The 22,803-nt window shown below is 41.2% G+C and overlaps 1 protein-coding gene across 1 annotated transcript in view; it reads right to left on the bottom strand.

The window, feature by feature from the left end:
• Nucleotides 1–3,138: 3,138 nt before the first annotated feature.
• The window catches only part of PTCD3 (pentatricopeptide repeat domain 3), a 31,325-nt gene continuing 11,660 nt past the window's right edge, over nt 3,139–22,803 (bottom strand). Inside the window, exons 7-24 of the mRNA XM_011964171.1 lie at nt 22,595–22,718; nt 19,712–19,827; nt 17,553–17,611; nt 16,218–16,305; nt 15,786–15,846; nt 15,417–15,502; nt 14,011–14,155; nt 13,323–13,373; nt 10,569–10,658; nt 10,197–10,225; nt 8,904–9,010; nt 8,072–8,150; nt 7,892–7,982; nt 6,944–7,029; nt 6,349–6,497; nt 4,774–4,815; nt 4,203–4,361; nt 3,139–3,870 (exon numbers count right to left, since the gene is read on the bottom strand). Coding sequence (XP_011819561.1) covers nt 3,780–3,870; nt 4,203–4,361; nt 4,774–4,815; nt 6,349–6,497; nt 6,944–7,029; nt 7,892–7,982; nt 8,072–8,150; nt 8,904–9,010; nt 10,197–10,225; nt 10,569–10,658; nt 13,323–13,373; nt 14,011–14,155; nt 15,417–15,502; nt 15,786–15,846; nt 16,218–16,305; nt 17,553–17,611; nt 19,712–19,827; nt 22,595–22,718 — 1,653 coding nt within the window. The 3' untranslated portion in view covers nt 3,139–3,779. The remainder of the gene's footprint in view (nt 3,871–4,202; nt 4,362–4,773; nt 4,816–6,348; nt 6,498–6,943; nt 7,030–7,891; nt 7,983–8,071; nt 8,151–8,903; nt 9,011–10,196; nt 10,226–10,568; nt 10,659–13,322; nt 13,374–14,010; nt 14,156–15,416; nt 15,503–15,785; nt 15,847–16,217; nt 16,306–17,552; nt 17,612–19,711; nt 19,828–22,594; nt 22,719–22,803) is intronic.

Here is a 22,803-nt window from a genome sequence, read left to right as displayed (position 1 = left end):
CGCAGAAGGGAAATAAAAAGGCTTATTAAATGTCAGGCAGATTCTCTTCATCAGATCCAGTGATTACCACACCCCTGTTATACTATAGGTCTATTCTCCCCTGGCTTCCTTCCCATTGATGTATCCATGGGCCCTGCGATTGGCGGGGAGCTTGAGGAAGCAAAGGATGAGGGCAGGAAAAAGGAGGGTCACTTGCCCACTGCAACTCTTACCCACGTGAGGAGTAGGTTTCACTAGTCTATCAGTTTTGTTGAAGGGCTTCTGCAGGGGTTGTGAGGCAAGAGCTTGTAAAGGGGCCATTGTTGTGGGAACAGACACCACGGGTACTTGTGCAGAACTTAAGATTGTCCTGGGAGTAAATTCTGTCATGACCTTTATTCCTCTCGGACACTCTTTACTTTTCAAGCATCTTAAATCAGAGCTCTGAAAAACGTTCTTGGGCTTGATCCCCAGCAGTAGTGAATCCTGAAAGTCCACAGCTGGACATTTTCTTTTTTTTGAGATGGGTTCTCACTAGGTTGATCAGGCTGGTCTTGAACTCAGGCGATCCTCCAGCCTCACCCTCCCGAAGTGCTGGGATTACAGGCATGAGCCACTGTGCCTGGCCCGGACGGCATTTTTTAATAGGCTATTTTCTGGGCCAGGATGAAGACTTGTTCACTGCCTACATTTTGTGTAATCTGATTATCCCATGTCCTAGCAAATTGCCTTACAGCACCCAAACCAAATACACCGATTTTTTTAGTAAAATGCCACTCTACCATTAATGTTGAATCTAAACGGTTCTGTAAAACCTGCCTTATACATCCATGCTCCTAGTGACTCAATTTCATAGCATATCTTACTTTTTGACCATGACCAGCAGTAAAAAATTTACATCACAATTTGCTACACTTAATGCATATATCTATGCACAGATCTATATTGCAATGCAGTTTGAAAGACAAAGGCTACCCTATCTTAGAGACTATAGGTACATAGCCAGTGACAGTACAATCTGACATCTTTTCCTCTAAGCCTAGTGCCTGGCATAGTGTTTGTACAGCAGCTCACTAGGGGTTTTGTTTGTTTTTTTTTTGCTTTGAGGTTGCTGAAAGGGGAGGGTCTGCTTTACTGTGGTTACGTAAGGACTTCTCAAAGTTGTTTCTTAAGAGGTCATATGCCCTACTTGTAGTAGCAACGTGATTAAGGTCTCAAAATCAACGAATGAATACTTTGCAGGGTTGGTGGCATTCATTAAGCATTTACTAAGACCTAGGTGCTAGATTTGAGTTTGATTCTAGATATGTAGTATCTTTGAGTGCCATCCAACCTCTTGAATACTTTGATGGCTATAATTTTAAGACAATCCTCAAATCCTCAAAGGTTGAACCAAACTAGAAGTCCCGTTTCTGACTTCTACACATTGGTAATGTAACTCTGTGGCAACAACACTGAGCAAGTTTATTCCACATATATTAAGACTCCCTTTCCCCTCCCCATTCCATGAGAGTCCTTAATCCCATTTGCTTTTTTTTCCTTGGAGACAAGGGTCACTCCGTCAACCAGGCTGGAATGCAGTGGTGCAATCATGGCTACTACAGCCTCAGCCTCCCAGGCTCAAACAATCCCCCCACCTCAGTCTCCAGAGAGCTGGGATTACAGGCATGCACCACTACGCCCAACTAATTGTTAAAATCTTTTGTAGGGAGGGGGGGGTCTCACTGTTACCCAGGCTGGTCTCAAACTCCTGGGCTCAGGCGATCCACATTGGCACCCGAAGTGCTGGGATTACAGGCATGAGCCACCACACTTGGCCCTATTTGCTCTTCCAAAATTCTGGTTTCTCTAAGACAGGGGCTTGCTCTGTTACCCAGGCTGGAGTGCACTGGTGCGATCACGGTTCACTGCAACCTCCCTCTCCTAGGCTCAAACAATCCTCCCATCTCACCCTCCCAATTAGCTGGGACACAGGTGCATACTGCCACTCTGGCTTTTTTTTTTTTTTTTTTTTAAGAGATGGGGTTTCACTATGTTGCCCAGGCTGGTCTCAAACTCCTGGACCTAAGTGATCCTCCTGCCTCTGCCTCCCAAAGTGCTGATTACAGGTGTGAGTCACCACACCCAAAGAAAACATTTTACTGATAATAGAGGCTAAAGACTATGATAAAATAAGCATTTACAGAGAATGGAGACTTACCCTGTGAGGCCTTAATTTTTCTGAGTTCAAGGCAGTTAATTGCTCAGAGTATGGGTTTGGAGTATCTGTACCACAAACTTAAAAGTACCAAGCTAACAAATCACTCATTTTGAAAAGTCCACTACAAATTCATGGGCCATCTTCCCAGATGGATTTTCTCCTATCAACTCTAGCTGCAGAGCAACATGGTGATTCAGAATTGGCGCCTGGATAGGGAAACGCATACCATGAATCTAAGGACTGTATCGAATAGTAAGGCTAACAAGAGTCAGGCATCTGCAGGTGCTGATGAACCAGACAGGAAGGGACTGAGTTAACCTTTCAGGTGACCAGGTTCTCCTTGGAAGCTGTAAACCAAGACTGGAGGCTAATTTCCTCTCTGTCCTACAAATCTGCTTTGATACAGAGTAATACCCATGGATGCTTAAGTAGCTAGTTACTATATCAGCTTTTTTTTTTGCGGGGGTTAGGGGGGATTCCTTCAATTAAATGCCTTAAGACCTGACATCCTAAGAGAAAGCACAAACCATACTTTGGTTTCTAAGGATGTGTGACTGGGTCCTGGCCTTCAGAGGATGGCAGACAGATGGGAACACAAGTATTAGTAGACTAGAACATCCCATAATTGTCAACTCTGGCAAGGTAAAGATGAAGCTGCTCATGTGGACAACTCACGGGCTACCTAAGTAAATCTGCAAGCCAGGTATGTGCAAAGTGGCTGGTGGGGGAAGCCCTCATGAAGGCAGGAATGCTGCAAACCTCCACTTACTGCCTTCCAGGACCATTTAAGTCACAGTGGTAAGAGCTGCTAGAAGTAGTCGTTACCAGCTTGATTACCAGCAATAACACAATGATGTCAAGAATACATTCCACATCCTTCTGTCATCACTAGCTCTCATTTCAACCACTAAAATAGGTACCAGCTATAGACAAAAAGAAAGGGAGACATGAAACATACATGGCTGTTCAAGTTAGAAAACTATGGCAATGGCTACATTAACAGAAATGCAAACGTGTACATTAATTACAACATTTATTTACAGTCATTTTACCAGTTGTGCAGCCTAAACTGCCATTATCTTTTTTAGTCATTCCTAAGAGGCTTATTTCTGACATCAAAATATCCTGAAATTGGGAAACTATTGACCCAACCCCAACTGTGATAGAACTGCATGAACACCTTTCTAAGATGAAGGACCAGCCTCACAGGAGCACATCAGGCCAACAAAGGCAGAAGTCCAGCAGCAGGGAGATGCCAATCGCACGAGGACAGCAGCATGAGGTCAGCTCACTGACACTGTAGGTGTGCAGGCTTATCCTGATGACAAGAGCCATGGACCTCACCATGTGTCTGAAAACCGCAATGTTGCTACTTAAATGCTAAACCTTTAACAGTGCATTAATAGATGGTTATTAAGTAGCAAATTAGGAGCTTAAATCTACATAAGTCGGCTGTATACTGACTGTGCCTCACAGTAACAAATTCACCAAATCTTTATCTTGTCTTCTTTGTAACAGTGTTAAATATTAGCATATCTTAGTTCTCAGGTGTGATTCCAGCAGCTATGGTGAGGCCATTGCTGCTCCTGAATCTCCACTTTCATTTGCCTTCACTGGTGTCACTGTCGCTGTCACTGCTGCTGTCAGTATCACTGTCACTGGTCAGTGCAGTTAGGTTACCTAGGGCTTCCCTGTTAAGAAAAGAAAATGGAAGATTACACTGCAATTCAATTGGGTGCTGGGGTTCTTGGTGTCTCTGACACTCACCCATAGCCTATCAGTTTTGAAAGCAGAAAAAGGGACCCTGCAGCTGCATTAAAGTATATTAGGAACAAAAAGATTCTAACAGTCACATCTATAGGCCTTCCTGACTTGCATGACAAATGAAATCATCATTAAATTACTACATTCTGACCTTCTGCAAGGAAATACAGGGGATAGAAAGCTATGAACATTTTGAATGGGCAGATGGACGAAAGGTCTGCACCATTTTACAAACTTTCCTTCGTGGTGACCCACTTACTTTTGTTGCTGGTTGATTGCAAAATCAGTCATTACTCTCTGGGTGAGGCCCTCACAACTAGGTAAGCTGAAGGCACTTGCCAGCTCTACTACTTCAATGGCCTGGGAAGGGCTGTTAGATGCTTTTGCATGGTCCATAAACTCATTCAGCAACTCATTTCTGTAAAAGAAAGGCAAAGTGTGAACTTTCTCCAGCCTCTTTAGTAAAACATTTCTAGGCAAGATCCAGTGTAAGTTCAGTAACAGAATTCCCAACAGTACTTCTGGAGACAAAATTAGATGAAATCTAACATTTATTTTGTTTCCAGTGAGGGTGGAAAGTCTAAAGGGCCAAAGGGATTATCAACATTCATTCAATATGACTTCATGATGATCTATTCTGTGTAGCTCATGGTGATCCATGAGCACAGATAAAAAACTGCTTGCCTCAGGACGCCCTGGATAGTAGGGAGTTGACGGTATGCTTGCCTAAAAGAAGAGTGCCCAAATGTGGTGGCTAAGGCTGGTGAAGAAATTCCAAATGTGGCTACTTCTAGGCCGTACTCAAAGAGAGCTGGTTGATTTCAACTTACCTCGGGATCTTATTATGCTTCCTGAAAAGTCCCAACATTTTCCTGCTCAAGATAGGAAAAAGATTATGAATACTATTAGAAAAACAAGGCAATCAGATACTATAGCTGTCATCCCTCTGTAATCAGAGACTAAATGCCCTTTTCTTAACTACACTGTAAACTCCCAAAGACACACATCTGTGGGCTCTACTAGCTCCCAGCCCTGCATGTACATGAGAATCACCACAGGTGCTTAAACTCCCCAAACGAATCTAGACTGCAATTTTCACAGGTAAATCTGATACGCTGCCAATGTCAAGATTTGCTGGTACAGGTTGAATATTCCTAATCCAAAAATGCTCCAAAATCTAAAACCCCATACACTTCTGGTCTCACGCATTTTGGAAAAGGGATACTCCAAGTGTATTTGTCCTCTTGTAGAGGATCACCACTGTCCTAGGGAGGGAATCCATCCTGTGCACAGCTGGAAAAGAGGCATGGAATGGGACAATGCTGTTTCCCTCTCTTCAAATACGGCAGGGGTTCAGTCTGTCTTAGAATTCTGTTATGAAGAGCAGGCTCAGATTGAGGCAACAGTCTCATGTAAGTGCTCCCCATTAGCCTGCCACACGCAGGACAAGAGAAACACATACATTCAGCTCCCATGACTCAGCTGAGGTCCGTACCCCTGCGCCAATCATCACAGCCTGGTCGTATCAAGTGTGTGCCAAACTGCCTGAGCTAACAACCAAATGCCAATGTCATACGTCTCTGTCACTAGCAGCATAGTTGCTAGAGGGGCGTGTGTGAGCCGCACCTCAAAGACAAGCCTTCATCTTTTCCTGGAGATAGCTGACTGGCAATCGGATGTTCAAATACAGTTACTTTCTTGTACAAGGAGCCATGCACAAGCACCTCCCACTCATGACTCTTAGAACACACATTTATATACAAAACGAAACACAGGAAAACCACCTGTCACTATCCCTACAAAAGATCCTTTTGTTCATTTTTGGAAACATGAATATGCCTAAGGTTCCCATTCACAAACACAAAAATTAGTATGTGAATGAAGTGCTGATAAAAACATAACCAGAACACAGTGGCACCAACCAAGGATGGGTTGTGGTCAAGGCCAAGTTTAGTTAATGTGTATAAATGCCAGCTTCCAGAAGTCTAAGTACACAGCCCACATTTTAAGCTGGAGAGCGGGATGGGAGAAGCATCCAAAAATACTTCAATAACCCAAATGACCAAAACATTTTCAAAACTATGTTTCCTTGATCATGTTTCTTTCATCTTTAGTCCATTTAAGTGGAGTAATGGGGTTAAGTGACTTACTTGTCCATAGACACAGAAAGTAGAAAGGGAAAGACAATTAATTCTCAGCCTATGGTTTGAGAGAACCATGCCTTATCTCAAATACATCATGCATATTGTCTTCTTCCAAAAGTTTCCTTTTTAGTTGGTATTTGCAAGTTCCCCAATCAAATAGCTGTTATATGGCCAAATGAGAGAACTTCTACCAGCGTGGGTCAATGTTTTAGATCCAAATACAAAAGCTTCTAAAGTGTATACTTGTGGTACTGTACTCACCAGGCTTCCTGAGTTCTCCCAGCCCTTAAAAAGAGGACAGCTATACAGTTGAGAGAGATGGCTGACCAATCCTGAGCAGTCTGTCTGATGGGTTGGCTTTCATATGTAGATTTGATATCAGCAGCACAGTCAGCAAATGCCACCTGAAGCTGAGAAGCTTTAGGAGTCAGCAGAACTGCCTGATTTCGTGAGAATTTCAGTTCAGAATTACAGGATCCTTAAATTCTGAGAAATGCATTTTACCATTTGAATATATTATGTGTATAGCACACGAGTAATTAAAAAAGGACCCTGTCCTAAGTATTTTGATTAGCCACAACTTTCAAATTCAGCTATGCATTTCCTTTGTAGATGGAGATTTTTCAAAAAGCAAGCTGAAGACAGAGGCTAATTTCATGTTGCTTGCTTTGGACTACAGGAAAGAGGGTTTTTAAGGACAGATTTCTGCTAAAGGCAAGATATGTTCAGATGTATCATCACTCAAATATGGGTTTGGGTGGCAGAACTCTCCAAAATGGCAGATGAAACTGGAGAAGCTAGCCTTAAGAAGACCTCAGTATGGGAGGATATACTGGCTGGTGAGTTTCAGGCCTACCTCTGGTGGGTGTTTGTCCCTTGCCATGAGCGTCAGGATCTCTTCTCTCAGGTCGTTGCGGAAAGTGAAACCATATTCTTTACTATCTTGAGACAAGAAAGGAACAAGCAGTGATCATTGTTATGTAAAACCAACACTCTCTTGTTCACTGTCAACCTATTTTTTGCTGGGTAAAAATAAGTTGCTGTTATTTATTCTAGGCTTATCCCAGGATTCCAGAAACCCACCAGGATTCAAGGTGGAACAAATGTAAAAGCCAATGCCTGGGCCTTGTTCCAGTGAAGTGTTCATCACAGCATGTGCACTACATGGGAGCGGCCACCAGCTCCACGTGGTAAGACATTGTTTTATAGCACTTGGGAATTTTTGATATACTTTTATTACTCATTAGAGCAGTCTTGTCAAGCAGGAGGGCAGGACTAGAGTCTACTTACTTATAATACAGTAGTCACCTAGTGGACGATACAGAGTATCTATTTCATTCTGCAGCCAAGTTATACACATAAGACAGACCAGTACGCACACCTGTGATGCGTGACGCTCATGGCTATTACTTGGAATCATAATCATCACTGACTGGTTAGCAAAGTGAGGCCATACTGGCACAGAGGAATTGCACAGGCTCTCGGATCCAAGGCCTTCAATCATTTTTAGGGTCTGCCACGTCATCAGCACTTACTTTCTCTGGGTCATATCACACAACAGGTGCACAAAACTCAGCTCATTCCTATGTCACTAAGGTACTGACTTAAGTCATTTTCAACAAATTTTTCTCCTGATAGTCAACATGCAACATGAACACGTGACCTTGAAGTAGATCTCAACTAACACATTCAGTTCAGTCAAAATGGAAGTTTTCATCCCCTAACAGTAATGTTAGCACATTCATTATCAAAATAGAAGATACTGAGGTGACATGCACCTGGGCACATACAAAGTAAAACGGACCTTTCCAAATTTGAGGAATCATTTCTAGCCGATTGGCCACATCCAGTGCTTGGAGAAGACGTATCAATGTTTGGGGGTGGGGAAAGCAGACCTGATTAAGAGAAACACATTTTTAAAGCATTAATCTACAGAAACCCAATTCATCTAGAATGATAAATAACAAGTAATGAACCATCTTACTGAAGGTATCAGGTCCTCATACCACTTCAAGGTGACATCAATTTGTTCCATTAGACAAATCAAATCGAAGAACTTGGAACTGTGATGAAGGCAAAAAGTACGTTTAGTCTAAAGTCCCTATGTCTAACAACAGGGGAAATAATGAGTGAAATTACAGCATATTATATGTTACAAAGAATTTCAAAATACTTACAGTTTCAAGTTAAACGAGCCAATACTTGGTTTAAGAGCTGCCAGTATACGCTGACTTCCCAGCTAAACACCTTACCCTCACCGGGTCATTTCTAACTGTTTCCTCTGTCTACTCTTAGGTCATGGTTAACAGATACTGAACTTCAAATTCATTTTAGAAACATTCAATGTGAAACAAGGATTTGGATACACAGAACACGATTCTCACACATCTGTTAACATGCTGCCTTCTTAAATTCATGTTCTTATCTGCCTAAAAGCAAACCCATTCAGGGAATATCTCTGGGTTCCGGTATCTTGATCTTTGAATACAAAAGCAAGGGAGATGAGAGGAAAACTTCAGGGCTCACGCTGCTATGACAATTTGAGAATGTAAAATGAGAGGGGGTAGAGGAAAAAGATATGTGGATTTTAATGTGTTGCCAAAAAAAAAAACAAACTCAAAGGACACAAACTAGTACAGTCTTTCAAATCTGGCAGTTTTACTACTGCTTTAATTCCTAAGTGCTCAATTAACATGTCCTATTAGATCACTGGCATGCTGCCTGAAACCAGAGGTGAGGTATGAAGGGACATCAACAGCCTCCCACTTGCAGAATATGGTAACTCATGCAAAAGGATACATTTCCAACACACTTACTAATAGAAATTACGCTGATGATCAAGTCCAATGAATTTCCGGTTGTCTCCAGTATTTAAAAGGTCATGTATTTGGTAGGCAAGTTCTAGATCTCTGAGAGATGAGCACTGAAAATTTGCAAGTAGTAAGTATCACTCTGATACCCTGTCAGCCACGTGGTTCACAAATGAATAAAAACAGTAGAGCGTCTTGTGAAAATACTTAATGTTGACAGCAAATAAGTTACAACAAATGGGGGGAGACAAATCCCAAGTCCTGTGAAATTTATTACAATATTATTTTAATTTAGCAATTATACTGTTAGAAATTAATCCCGTAACAACATCTGGTCAAGCGCACAAAAGACACCTGCAGTGCAGAGTCTAGACTAGTAAAAATCTCCATGAAGTAATTCTAAAATCTACCCACAGGAAAGTTAAGTTATAGTTCTTACTATGAAATACTGATTGCTGTCAATAAATAAAACACCCTGAAAGTACGCCTGGATATACATACGCTTAAGTACCCAGAGTAAATACCTTGGTAGGATCCACACTAAATATTAGGTTGGTGCAAAAGTAATTGTGGTTTTTGCCATTGAAAGTAGCGGCTTTTATAATTGCGGTTTTTGCCACTGAAAGTAATGGCAAAAGCCACAATTACTTTTGCACCAATCTAATAGTAAAGCAATTAAATTACCCTTAGGGAACAGGGTTCATCTTAAAACTGCTTGAAATGTTTCCTATGATAAGCATGATTAAATAAAATAAAATAAAAACCATTATCAATTTTACTAATAGGCAAATCTGAAATATTACGGAAGATTATCTGTTCGAGGGCATGAAAAACATCAACGTAAACAAAAAACAAAGGGTAGGGATAGTATGTGATTGAAAAGTACAGATTTCAGGCCAGGTGCGTTGGCTCACGCCAGCACTTTGGGAGGTAGTCAGGAGTTCAAGACCAGCCTGGTTAACATGGTGAAATTCTATCTCTACCAAAAAAAAAAAATACAAAAATTAGCCAGGCGTGGTGGCGCACACCTGCAGTCCCAGCTATTCAAGAGGCTGAGGCAGGAGAATCGCTTGAACCCAGGAGGCAGAGGTTGTGGTGAGCCACTGCACTCCAGCGTGGGTGACACAGTGAACCTCTATCTCTAAGAGAAAAAAAAAATTATAGATTTTAGAGAAAGAAGAAAAAACAGAAGCAAAGACATGACTGAAGAGTTAGAAAGTGAAAAGAATCAGGGAGAACCCTCCAGCTACAGATAAATTTAGGAAATGGATAGTGAATTAATAAAGAAATGATACTTACTACACTCATGGCTGACTGAAAAAACTTATCTGAAAATCAAAGTTCACAAGAGCTTTGGTTACAATGGAGAAATTTTCAAGTCAGTAACATTAACAAAAATCCTGCCAACAAAACTGGTAACATGTAAAATAAAGCTACGAACGTAAAAACTTAAGAGAGGCAGGAACGTGCCACAGACATTTTGGCTTTCTCAGAAAGATCATGGCAAATATTACTAAGCTATATACACCTACTATGTACTCAAATTTATTTAAAAAATAGGAAAAAAAATACTACTAAGCTATATAGGGATGACGAGGCCTCTAACTGGCACTCAGGGAAACCGGCCCTCTGTCTTTAGAGGAGGAAAACACAAGTGATTTCTGTACATACCATCATCCGGGTCCTTTGGAGAAAATCTCTTTCCCATTAATTCATTCATTATATCATAAATGATGAAGGATGATCTATTTGAAGGGTTTCCTGCAGAACAAGAAAGCAAATGTGTTTAATCCACTTCCTTTACCACCACCAACCTCACAGTACCTAGTACAAAGGGACACATTTCTCCTTCCTTCACCTCCAGCCTAAGTCCTCACATAGAGCTGGGTGGAGGCCAATGCTTGCTAAAGGAACCACTACACCCTGCAGAGAGCAATTCTCTGTAAAATCTGGAATAATCACAGGTTTCTATTCATGTGCTCCACTGAGACTTTCCCCGTTCTTTAGGCTCTTCACATGAAGCCTGACTTACTGGTGTAGGAGGCAGACAGTAACACACACTCCCTCACCAAACCAGCGTACTTAGAAAAACTTTTTTTTTTTTGAGATGGAGTGATGCACTGTTGCCCTGGCTGGAGTGCAATGGCACAATCTCAGCTCACTGCAACCTCCGCTTCCCGGGTTCAACCGAGTCTCCTGCCTCAGCCTCCCGAGCAGCTGGGACTACAGGCCTCCGCCACCATGCCTGGCTAATTTTTTGTAATTTTAGTAGAGACGGGGGTTTCCCCATGTTGGTCGGGCTGGTCTTGAACTCCTGACCTCATGATCTGCCCGCCTCAGCCTCCCAAAGTGCTGGGACTACAGGCACGAGCCACTGCGCCCAACCAAAAATATCTTTTGCTAGTAATCATTTGTGTTCCCTTTAAATATAATCAGAATGAGGTCAAGAAAAAGTAAACTAGAATGGACAGGGCAGTTCTTAAAAATAACGTGAGCTGAGCACTAATAGGTCAGAAAATCATCTGCAATATTCACAGTCAAATATTTCTCTACACTCTGTTCCCTACCTGTTCTGTGTGTTCATGGTAGCAGAGTTGTAATGACAGTACAGATAGTTCCACAATTTGCTCAAGCATGTTTCCCTTTGCTAACATTCTTAATTTTATCAGTTACATAACATTCTCTTTTCAATGTATTGTTTCTTGGTTAATTTAGGCTTTCTCTTTTGGGTAAATTCCTAGAAATTATTATTATTGAGACAGGGTCTTGCTCTGTCACCTAGGCTGGAGTGCAGTGGGACAAACGCAGCTTACTACAGTTTCCACCTCCTGGCCACAAGCAATCCTCCTGCCTCACACTCCTGAGTAGCTGGGACTACAGGGGTGCGCCACCATGTCCAGCTACTTTTTTCATGTTTAGTAGACATGGAGGTCTCTCTATGTTGTCCAGGTTGGTTTCAAACTCCTGGGCTCAAGCAATCCTCCTGTCTCGGCTTCCTAAATTGCTGGGATTACAGGCGTTAAGCCAAAATTATTATTGCAGACAGGCAATTTATATACATAAGACAAACCAACACAGCTCCCCCAGATTCCCCATCCCCCAGTCCTGGCTGTTACTTAGGAAATGTAAGTACATCTGACTTTGATTAGCAATTGAACCAGTGATGAGAGTTACAGAGGAAAGGAATATACTTTGGGGTCAGAAATACTAGCTCCATCACAATCTCACCAAGGTTGAGTAAAATTTTAGGAGACACAATTATGGAAACTTTATCTGTTTCCAAGGTATAGTCAATTAACTGTTTGGTTCCTTTTCCTAAAGATAAAATTTGCCTATACAGGTGAGGATATGGATTTTACAAAATTAATCCTCCAAACCAGAGGGATTCAAGTTCTCTTCTGTAATTTTTATAGTCTATCACAAGAAAGAATGACTAGAACTGTCAATTCTGAACTCAAGGGTTATTTCTTAGGTTGGGGATAAATGGATAAGAACCAAAAGATTCCGAGTGACTCATATGTGCCTTCCAAACACAGTAGCAGACACGGTGTGGAACTCATTTAACCACCACACCCTGCTGCTATTCCTCAGGTAGGTATCCAGTCACTTTGATATAGCTGGTAAATAAATGATAGAGCCGACATCTCAGTTGAGGTGTGTCTCTCTCCAAAGTCCATCTACAGAGCAGAGCTCCCACTGGAACTGACCTAAAAGTGGACAACTGGAACTGACCTAAAAATGGAACCTTGAAGTCCTCCCAAAAGGCTGCACAATAAGTTTACCTTTCCTCTGAAGCAGCAACGTCCACAAACTTTTGGCAAAGATGGAAATGTTCTGAACCTGCATCACTGAACATGGTAGCCACTAGACACATGGCTACTGAGCACTAACGTGACAAAGTAATTTATTATTTTACTTAATTTTAATTAATTGGCCACATGTGGCTAGTGGCTACGGTATTAAATAGCATAGCTCCAGAGAACAAAAGGGACTTCAGCCAAAATACATTCTAACCATTCCCGTTTGTACAACATCACTGACAGTACATTCCATAACCCTCTCCCCTCCAGCTCGAGTTTCATACCATAAACAAGATTGCTAACCTCAAGAATAATTTTAGGTAGTAAGACACTGTCCAATAAAAAAAATCAGCTGGGCATGCTGGTAGGCATCTGTAATCCCAACTACTCAGGAGGCTAAGGAGGGAAGACTGCTTAAGCCCAGGAGTTCAAGGCTGCAATAAGCAAGATCCTATCTCTAAAAAAAAAAAGCCACAACTTTCTGCTCAGGCTGTACAGGTTAATTTACAAATTATCTTTTCTTAATTCATATGCAGAGACGATAACCTGCAACAATTAATCACATAAATTCAAGAAAGCTGGTCAATTTTCTATATAAATTAACACAATTTAAGGCCATACATACCAGGTTGATAAAACAGCTGAATAATATGGTGATATGTTGCAAGCGAGGGTTCTTAAATTACCAGGTGGATAGAAAAAACAAACAATGAGGTAAACACACAGCAATCCAAAATATAGTTTACTGAGACACACTGAATTTAAAACATATTAATGTTAATATTTAAGCAAAAGATGCATTTCTGTTCCTTTGAACAAAGATATTTTCCAACTCATTAATGTAAAGGTGAAAAACTATCATAAAGACTTAATCACTTTTTGAAAGTCCAAATACTTATTAGTCACATTCTTCACTAAGAACAGTCAAATATATTGAAGTGAATTGATTCCCAAAGCAACTTTCAATAAAGTAACTAATGAAAAATATACAATATACTAGCACACACTTAGGTTCAGATACCTAATTATGCTGGAAAAATATCATGAATTTAAAACTAGCTAACTCAAAGCAATCACTTCTCCTCAGATTCAACAGAACCATAAACAAAGTACCTAAAATACTAATGAACACTAAGATGATAAAGACACTCCCACTATAAGTATAGTACATTTAATTTAATGTGCCAAGCGTGGAAACAAAATTTCCAGCATATTATGTAAGCAGAAGAATTTAAAGGTCTTTGCTTATGTTGCCCTGAAACCTCTGGCTGGCACAGTCTCTGTCTTCAGAGGACTCAAGGGCGCATCCTCACCTATTCCAATGGCTTTCATTTCACGTAAAATCTGTAAGGCTGGCAATCTTGCAATCACATGAAATCTTCGGAGACATTTCAGAATGGTATTAAAAGTCTGCAGATTTGGTTTCACGTTCTGTGCAACCATGTGTCTTAGCAGCTCCTAGTTGAATAAAAAACAAGTATCTTTCATGCCTGGGTAATCTGTCCAATGATCTATGTTTCATACAAAATAAAGAATTTAGCTTTCTTGCTTATGTTTAAAGCAGGTTAGTAACTATATCCCTATTTTAAGAACTGTTTACTAATTAGCAGGTTCCATGATTCTGCCTTTTAAAGAAGCCTGCTAATTCAAACACCCACCCCATTTGATCGAGGTGGTCAACTGTCTTCAGTCTTCTACCAAGGAGAGTTTTCCAAGAAAAGACTCAAAAGTAATAGACCAGTATGATGTAAAAAGTGTTTTTTTTTGTTTTTTGGTTTTTTTTTTTTTTTGAGACGGAGTTTCGCTCTTGTTGCCCTGGCTGGAGTGCAGGGGCGCAATCTTGAGTTGAGGCGATTCTCCTGCCTCAGCCTCCTGAGTAGCTGGGACTACAGGCGTGCGCCACTACGGCTGGCTAATTTTTGTATTTTTAGTAGAGACGGGGTTTCACCATGTTAGTCAGGCTGGTCACAAACTCCTGACCTCAGGTAATCCACTCGCCTCAGCCTCAAAGTGCTGGGATTACAGGCATGAGCCACCGTGCCCAGCCGTTTCTGTTCTTAAGTTACTAGGCAAGAATCAATCCAGTGATTTCAACTTTTTGAACTTACACCTGATAGGAATTTGACAGCAAATATACATTACTTTGTAACAGAAAAACTATTATGAAAAATAAATGAATAAAATGGTCCAGAATTCTAGCTGTATACGCTGGGTCAAGTAACTTTTTCTTCTCATGTGGCAGACACAGCTGAGTTCCAGGGCTGCGGAAAGGGTAGTGAATAGTTAACTGCTACACAGTGACTGCCACGCACATGCTCATAAATGCTATCTCCAGCCCATATACTTCTTTTTCTTTCTTTCTTTCTTTTTTTGAGAAGGAGTCTTGCTCTGTTGCCAAAGCTGGAGTGCAGTGGCACAATCTCTGCTCACAGCAACCTCTGCCTCCCGGGTTCAATCGATTCTCTTGCCGCAGCCTCCCAAGTAGCTGGGATTACAGGTGTGCACCACCATGCCCGGCTTTGTTTGTACTTTTAGTAGAGACAGGTTTCACCATGTTGGCCAGGCTGGTCTCGAACTCCTGGCCTCAGGTGATCTGCCCGCCTCGGCCTCCCAAAGTGCTGGTATCACAGGTTTGAGCCTCCATATCTGGCCAGCCCATCTATTTCTGGCAAAGAGTATTTAAGCCCTATTAAAAAATAAACTGAGGATTCCTCCTTACCAGTATATCACTCCATTTTGCCTCAAATTTCTCATGTATCACGAATACTGTTGCTTCAATCACTGCATTAAATGTGTACACATCAGCTGTAAAATAATAAAATGATAAAATTTGGGGTTGAAGATGAATCCCTAAATGGCTGAGTTTAAGGCAAAGCAGTCATTCCTATGTGTCCCTTGGCTAATCACATGCCCACAAAACTGGAAAACCACTCTCCTTTCTGGATCTCTACTCTTGCTTCAATCAACTATGCCTCAGGAAAAGACAAAGTATAGGCCAATGACTGAGGCAAGATCCAAAGCCTTCACACAGACAATTAAGAGAAAGAAGGAAATGGAGAAAGGGATGGAGGGGAGTTCTCAAACTCACCATGGAGTCTGTTGTTTAGTAACTCAGTGTACAAGTTTAACGCCTGCTCATAAGCTCGGTGCTGGAAAAGGAAAAGGAAAAATTAAGCATCATCAAATTCATTTACTTAAGAAGTCCTTGCACATTTCTGTCTTAGAGTTTGGTAACATAGCTCAGGCTCAAAAGGCTCCTGTTCTCATGAAGCTCATACTCTAGTGCAGTGGTTTTCTATCTACTGGTAATGCCTGAACAAATTATTATTTGTCACAACTGAAAGTGGGGGAGGAGTGTACTACTCACATCCAGTGGGTAGAACCCAGAGAGCTACTAACATCCTACAATGCACAGGACAGACCCCACAACAAATTATCTGACCCAAAATGTTAGTGGTTCTGAGGCTGAAACACCCTGATTGGTGGAAATTAAAGATAAAAATAAATAAAACAAATGTACCTTCACCATTCCTCGGATCATTGTGCAATAGGAATGTGCATTTTTCTCTGGCATTAGAGAAAAGATTCTCTCAGCATTGTTTTTTGCTCTAGACACAAGAGAATAAATGTGAACCCGGGCAACAGGAAATACCAATCAGAGATACCACCATTTACTGACGGTTTATTATGTTCCAGGCAATGTGCCAAGTACTTTACATGCATTATCTCAATTCTTACAGGGCGTTACGGTTATTATCATTTTGAAAATGGGGAAAATCAAGACTTAACAATCTCAATGTGTTGTCGGGGCTGTGTTGTCAGGGCTTAAGTGGCAGAATTATAATTGAAAATGAAAAGTTTATAAACAAGTATATAAATATCTATGCATTAAAAACAAGAAGCAACTGTATGACAAGGTCCTTAGTAAAGTTGCCTCATCCTTCTTCAATCTTCAGCTGCTACTTCCCAGAGGCAAAATGGTTTCTTTTGGAGGATCCTTCTGGTCTTATTCCAGCATATGTACTTTTATCTCTTCTCCCATTCCATAACCTCGGCATCCCGGGTTTAAGTGATTCTCCCGCCTCCACCTCAGGAGTAGCTGGAATTACAGGCACATGCCACCACCCCTAACTAATTGTTGTATTTTTAGTAGAGATGGGGTTTCACCATGTTGGTCAGGCTGGTCTCAAAACTCCTGACCTCAAGTGATCCACTCACCTCGCCCTCCCACGATGCCAGGATTACAGGCGTGAGGCACCGTGTCCAGCCTACCCCAAGGAATTTAACCTTTCATCTTATCAAATTCATCACTTCAATAACGATTTTAGATAATCATGGTAGCTTTCCCTTTCCAGACATTTACATGAAATATCCTCCTTTTAGACACCCAGCTAACTTAAATTCTCCAACATAATTATTACACCTTTCATTTAAACTGCTGTGTACGTCTACATGTTGGTCAGTGGTCTTAATTTAGCAGTACACTCTAGTGTCTATGATACTTTTAGTAAACAAAAGTATTAAATCTTTCAGAATTAGAGGTATATATTCCAAGGTAGCACTGTTAATGAAACTACCAAAGGAACCATACCATATGAAAGTTATGCTGAGTTAAACAGATGAGGGGAAAAAAAAAAGGGTCAACCTCTCAACAGATTCTTGTGTTGCTGAATGGACAAAGACCCTACTGAAAAATGGTCTAAAATGTATAGGAATACAAATAGTGAAATTTATATTGCACAATAAAAATCAATTATTTAAGAACATCACAAGAAAACATCTTCACGGGGTGATGGGGCATATTCCATGTAGTGTAAGACACTGTAATTCAAGGTTCTAATTACGTGTGACATACCGCCATGTAACTCCAAACTGATGACCAGCTTTCCTCCTAGATTTCTTATCTTCCTCTTCCTGAAATGAATCATCATCAAGAGAAATAAAAGTTAAGGCGATGGAATGCATTTCCCAGACTACTCTAAATCAGAAAGGCAAAGGGAACTCAGAAAAATAAAGGAAACACAGATCCAGCAGATGGCAAAGAGGAAGTCCAATAACGCTTACACCTATACAGTTAATTTCTTAAGTGCAAATCAGATGAAAAGTCAAGTTGACCCTCAAAGCAACAAGTGACAGCATGGAGACAAGATGAAGCCAGTTCCCTGTATGGCCTGGTCCTCAGATAGAAAGAGGAAAACCAAACAACACAGCCTATTTGCTCAGGGACTACATCTGGCTTGATCCATACAGATAAACTGTCATAATTAGGGTGAAAGCAAGATAAACAACATATAGTTAATGTCTAACACTCACCCAAGCAAACTAAGACTTCTGTTTGTTTTTTCCTTGAAACAGAGTCTCGCTCTGTCACCCACGCTGCAGTGCAGTGGCGTGGTCTCGGCTCACTGCAACTTCCACCTCCTGGGTTCAAGCAATTCTCCTGCCTCAGCCTCCTGAGTAGCTGCGACTATAGGCGCCTACCACCATGCCTATATAATTTTTTTTTAAGTAGAGACAGGGTTTCACCATGTTAGCCAGGATGGTCTTGATCTCCTGACCTCATGATCCACCCACCTTGGCATCCCAAACTGCTGAGATTACAAGTGTGAGCCACTGCACCCAGCAAGACTTCTTACAAGACTAAATCTTGTCTTTATTTATAAACCAAGGTCTGAGATAAGGCTGACATAGAGCAATACAGGCTTGGTTGGCATTGCAGAGGTCAGTGCTGGCTCTGTAGCCTGCTGCCTCAAGAGGTGGGGCTGGAGAGGTAGAGGGCCAACCAGAGCAGGGCTTCAGGAAGTGATGCTCTGGAAAGTGTGGTGTAACTGCAACCTACTGCCTATGCACTTTTAAAAATGTAAGGTTCTCTACATAAACAATCCACATTTGGCCAGGTGCAGTGGTCAGTAATTCCAAAACTTTGGGAGGCTTGAAGGATTGCTTGAGTCCCAGCGTTGAAGACACCATCCTGGGCAATACAGCAAGACCCTATGTCTACCCACCCTCCCCCTCCAAACAAAAACTAACCAGGCATGGGGGCCCACACTTGTGGTCCCAGTTACTTGGGAGAATGAGGAAGGAGGAACACTTGAGCCTAGGAGTTAAAGGCTGCAGTAAGCTATGACAGCATCACTGCACTCCACCCTAGGTGACAGAGTGAGACCCTGTCTCTGAGGCGGAAAAAAAAAATTCCACATTTAGTTGGGCAAAGAGTAGGAAAGACAGAAAAGAAGAAAAACACCAATAATCCCATCACCCAGAAACACTTTTTAAATGATTTTTTTCTTATGCATTTGTAAAAACATTTTTACAAAAATGGAATATATACTGCTGATAGCCTGTTTCCCACTTATTGGATGAATCTTTCCATACCCAAACACATCTACTCTAATGTGCTCAATGGCCACACAACTTTTATCATAATTTGATCATCTACTGTTGGACATCTAGATTGTTTTCAACATTTTTGCAAAGTAAGTATAAACACCTCCTTATGAAAAATGTCACATGAACATCTCTATTTGACTGATCCAAAGGATTTCTTGAGACCTAGTTCTAGAAGTAAAATTCACGAGTTGAGAGAGAAGCTATGACTCAATTTACAGGCACACTACTGTTCTGTCTCCAACCTAGTGTGTTCTCTCCTCTAAGTCCATGTATGAATTTTTGAGGGGGCCCAGGCCATGGAGTCTTTACCTGGCCAGAATACATCATGTTATTACTCTAAGTGACACAGGCCAGCCCAAACATTTCGGATCAACGCTTTACCTTAATATGAGGTAGGAGAGGACAACATATTGTTAAAAAGTAAACTAGGACAGAAGTAACTGTTTAAAATCTCTCTTCTTCCTGTACCACTTTTTAATCAAGGCTATGGTACCACACATCTCAGTACAAATCTCTTACTAGTACCCTGACACATGGCAAAAGAACCCATCTTATTTTTAAAAGCAATTTCTTCAAAAAGAAGCTTAAGAAAAAAAAAAAAAAATCAAGGCCAACAGTTGTTACCAATTCTTCTGACTGCTCAGTTTGTTGAAAATGATAATCAGTTGAGGGCTCCTGGTCACCATAGTAGCACAATAAATCCAAGAGACTATTTGTTGTTTCAAGAGACACAGTGGTTCCTGTGGGTAGAAACAGAAAGGGAAAGAAACCTTGAAACAATGAAGAACTAAAGCCTGTTAGGTGAAAATGCTTCATTTTAGCTGTGCTCTTCATGGCTACATACTTAATGTTGTCCACTACTTTATGCACTCAACATCAACTTAAACACCTGGAGTGACGTAGACAGGGACATAACCCCTATTAACCATGTAATTTGATGTAAAAGATTGGAACACAAGATGAAGTTTGGGCCTGTGCTCACTTATTTTATGTACTCATTTTTCTCAAGCTACTTCATGGTTTTAATTATCATCTCCAAACTGAACACACTGGAAACTATCAACACTTACTTCCCTCAGCTCAGGTCCATTTGAACAATGTAAGTAGCATTACTCCATTTGGATCCAGATACTCACTAAAAACTTGCTTAGAAACACTAGAATTGTCTAACTATACTAGTCTCTTAAAAATTGTTCAAAACATTATGTCCCCATCTTGACACTCATTAAAAACGCTAAAAAGGGAACAGGAGGAAGAGATATAATGTATGAGATATAATCTGCTATTTTAGAAGAAAAGTAAATGTATCTTTTTGTTTGTTTTGAGATAGGGTCTCATTCTGTCGCCCAGGCTGGAGTGCAAGGACATCATAGCTTACTACAACCTTGAACTCCTGGACTCAAGTGATCCTCCCACCTCAGCGTCCCAAGCAGCTGTGACTACAGGTATGTGCCACTGCACCTGGCTAATTTTTAAATTTTTTGCAGAGATGGGGTCTCACTATGTTGCCCAGGCTAGTCTTGATCTCCTGGGCTCAAGCAATCCTCCCGTTTTGGCCTCCCAAAGTTCTGGGATTACAGGTGCGAGTCACCATGCCCAGCCAATAAATTTTCTTTCTAAACAAAATACATTGATAAATTTAAAATGAGTATTAGGAAATGTAAAAGTCCAGAAGAGAAAGCAGGGCAGAGCAAAGAGGGTACAGGCTATGGAGAAGCAACTGGTTCACACCATCTCAAAGCTATGAGACCCTGGAAAAATTACCTAATAATTACCTTCATAAGATTACTATAAAACACACCAATGAGGGCCAGGCGTGGTGGCTCACACCTGTAATCCCAGCACTTTGGGAGGCTGAGGCGGGTGGATCACCTGAGGTCGGGAGTTCAAGACCAGCCTGATTAATGTGGAGAAACCCCATCTCTACTAAAAATACAAAAAATTAGCCAGGCATGGTGGTGCATGCCTGTAATCCCAGCTACTTGGGAGACTAAGGCAGGAGAATTGCTTGAACCCAGGAGGCAGAGGTTGCAGCGAACCCAGATCGCGCCGCTGCACTCCAGCCCGGGCAACAGGAGTGAAACTCGTCTCAAAAAAAACAAAAAAAACAAAAAACAAAAAACACACCAATGAATAAGGTATTGTAGAATTAAGTATGTGAAATGACTAGCACAGTGTTTTGCACTTATTAGGGGCCTGATAATGAAATGTTCTAGGATCCTTTCCCTGGTATGTTAGCTCACTTAGTTACTGAGCTATGGGTCTGACACCTGTCTTTACTGAAGGACTGCACACACCTACCCAATAAAGGGGGTAAAACTAAAAAAAGACAAGCCTCAGCACTAAGAACTTTAATGCAGACTCACATCAGTTGCCGATCATATTAACAAACAGAGGGAAACGCCTCACTAAATTATAATCTACTGCCATCACTTTCCCATACATCTGATGCTGTACCAAGCCACACACCAAAATTCACAAACATAGCTTTCTGCAAATGTTTCTTGGGTTCAAGTGTATATGATTCCGTCCAGTTTCCACCACTTCCATGTTTATTCTAAATCACCAAATAGCACTCCAGATTCTAAAAACGTAATGCCAGCTGCTTCTGATGTTGCTATATATACATTTTCATGGTGATTTACCAGCTGTGCTATTTACATGTGTAGCTCCGAAAGTTTACATCCAGCTCCAATTCAGAGAACCACACAATTTTAGAGCTAGAAGCTCTGAGAAATTAAGTAACTTTTTGAATGATAAGAACAATTAGTGACACAGATGGCACCAGCATCAAAGCCCCTGATCCTATTGAGTGTGCTTTCCGTTTTACATATTTCCTTCTTGTGTGTTGTAGCCCAATCTTCCAAACATCCTTAAAAAGTACAGGAAACCTGGGCACGGTGGCTCACATCTGCAATCCCAGCACTTAGGGAGGCCAAGGTGGGTGGATCACGAGGTCAGGAGATCGAGACCATCCTGGTTAACATGGTGAAACCCCGTCTCTACCAAAAATACAAAAAAATTAGCTGGACGTGGTGGTAGGTGCCTGTAGTCCCAGCTACTTGGGAGGCTAAGGCAGGAGAATGGCGTGAACCTGGGAGGTGGAGCTTGCAGTGAGCCGAGATTGCGCCACTGCACTCCAGACTGGGCGACAGAGCAAGACTCTGTCTCAAAAGAAAAAAAAAGAAAAGAAAAAGAGTACAGGAAATCTGGGAGCACTGCATACCTACCTAACGTTAAAAACAGAAGCTAAGGTAGAAGGGTGATACAATTTCTCTACTAGTGCTACAATAAAGCAACAAAGCTGCAATTCTACTTCACCTATAGTTCTTAAATAACACTAAAGCTAAAAATGAAATAAACTATTAAAAATATAAAGTACGCAGCCATAAAAGCAAAATAAGTATAGCAGGCCCTGTAACTTTTACTCAAAATATCTGAATCATGTAACTGGGGCCCACTTCAAAGCCCATGTTATTAGAGGGGCTTTAATCCAACTCAGGTCACCTGCTTGCAAAAGTTGATCAAACATGTCCACAGAGGTTTTGACTTTTCTGAGCTTGATTCGTTCCTTCAGGGCGGCTTCACTTACGTCTTCGATCTGAGGTTCAAAGTACTCAGGCATTAAACACTAGGAAAACAAGATGACTAAAGTTACTACAAACAGGTAAAGGTGAGGAAAGGATAACTGACTAGGACAAAATTTTTATCACCAA

This window comes from Colobus angolensis, unplaced genomic scaffold (assembly GCF_000951035.1).
Source record: "Colobus angolensis palliatus isolate OR3802 unplaced genomic scaffold, Cang.pa_1.0 Scaffold118, whole genome shotgun sequence".
In the NCBI taxonomy this organism is placed as follows: Eukaryota; Metazoa; Chordata; class Mammalia; order Primates; family Cercopithecidae; genus Colobus; species Colobus angolensis.
This window is presented reverse-complemented; position numbering and strand designations above follow the sequence as displayed.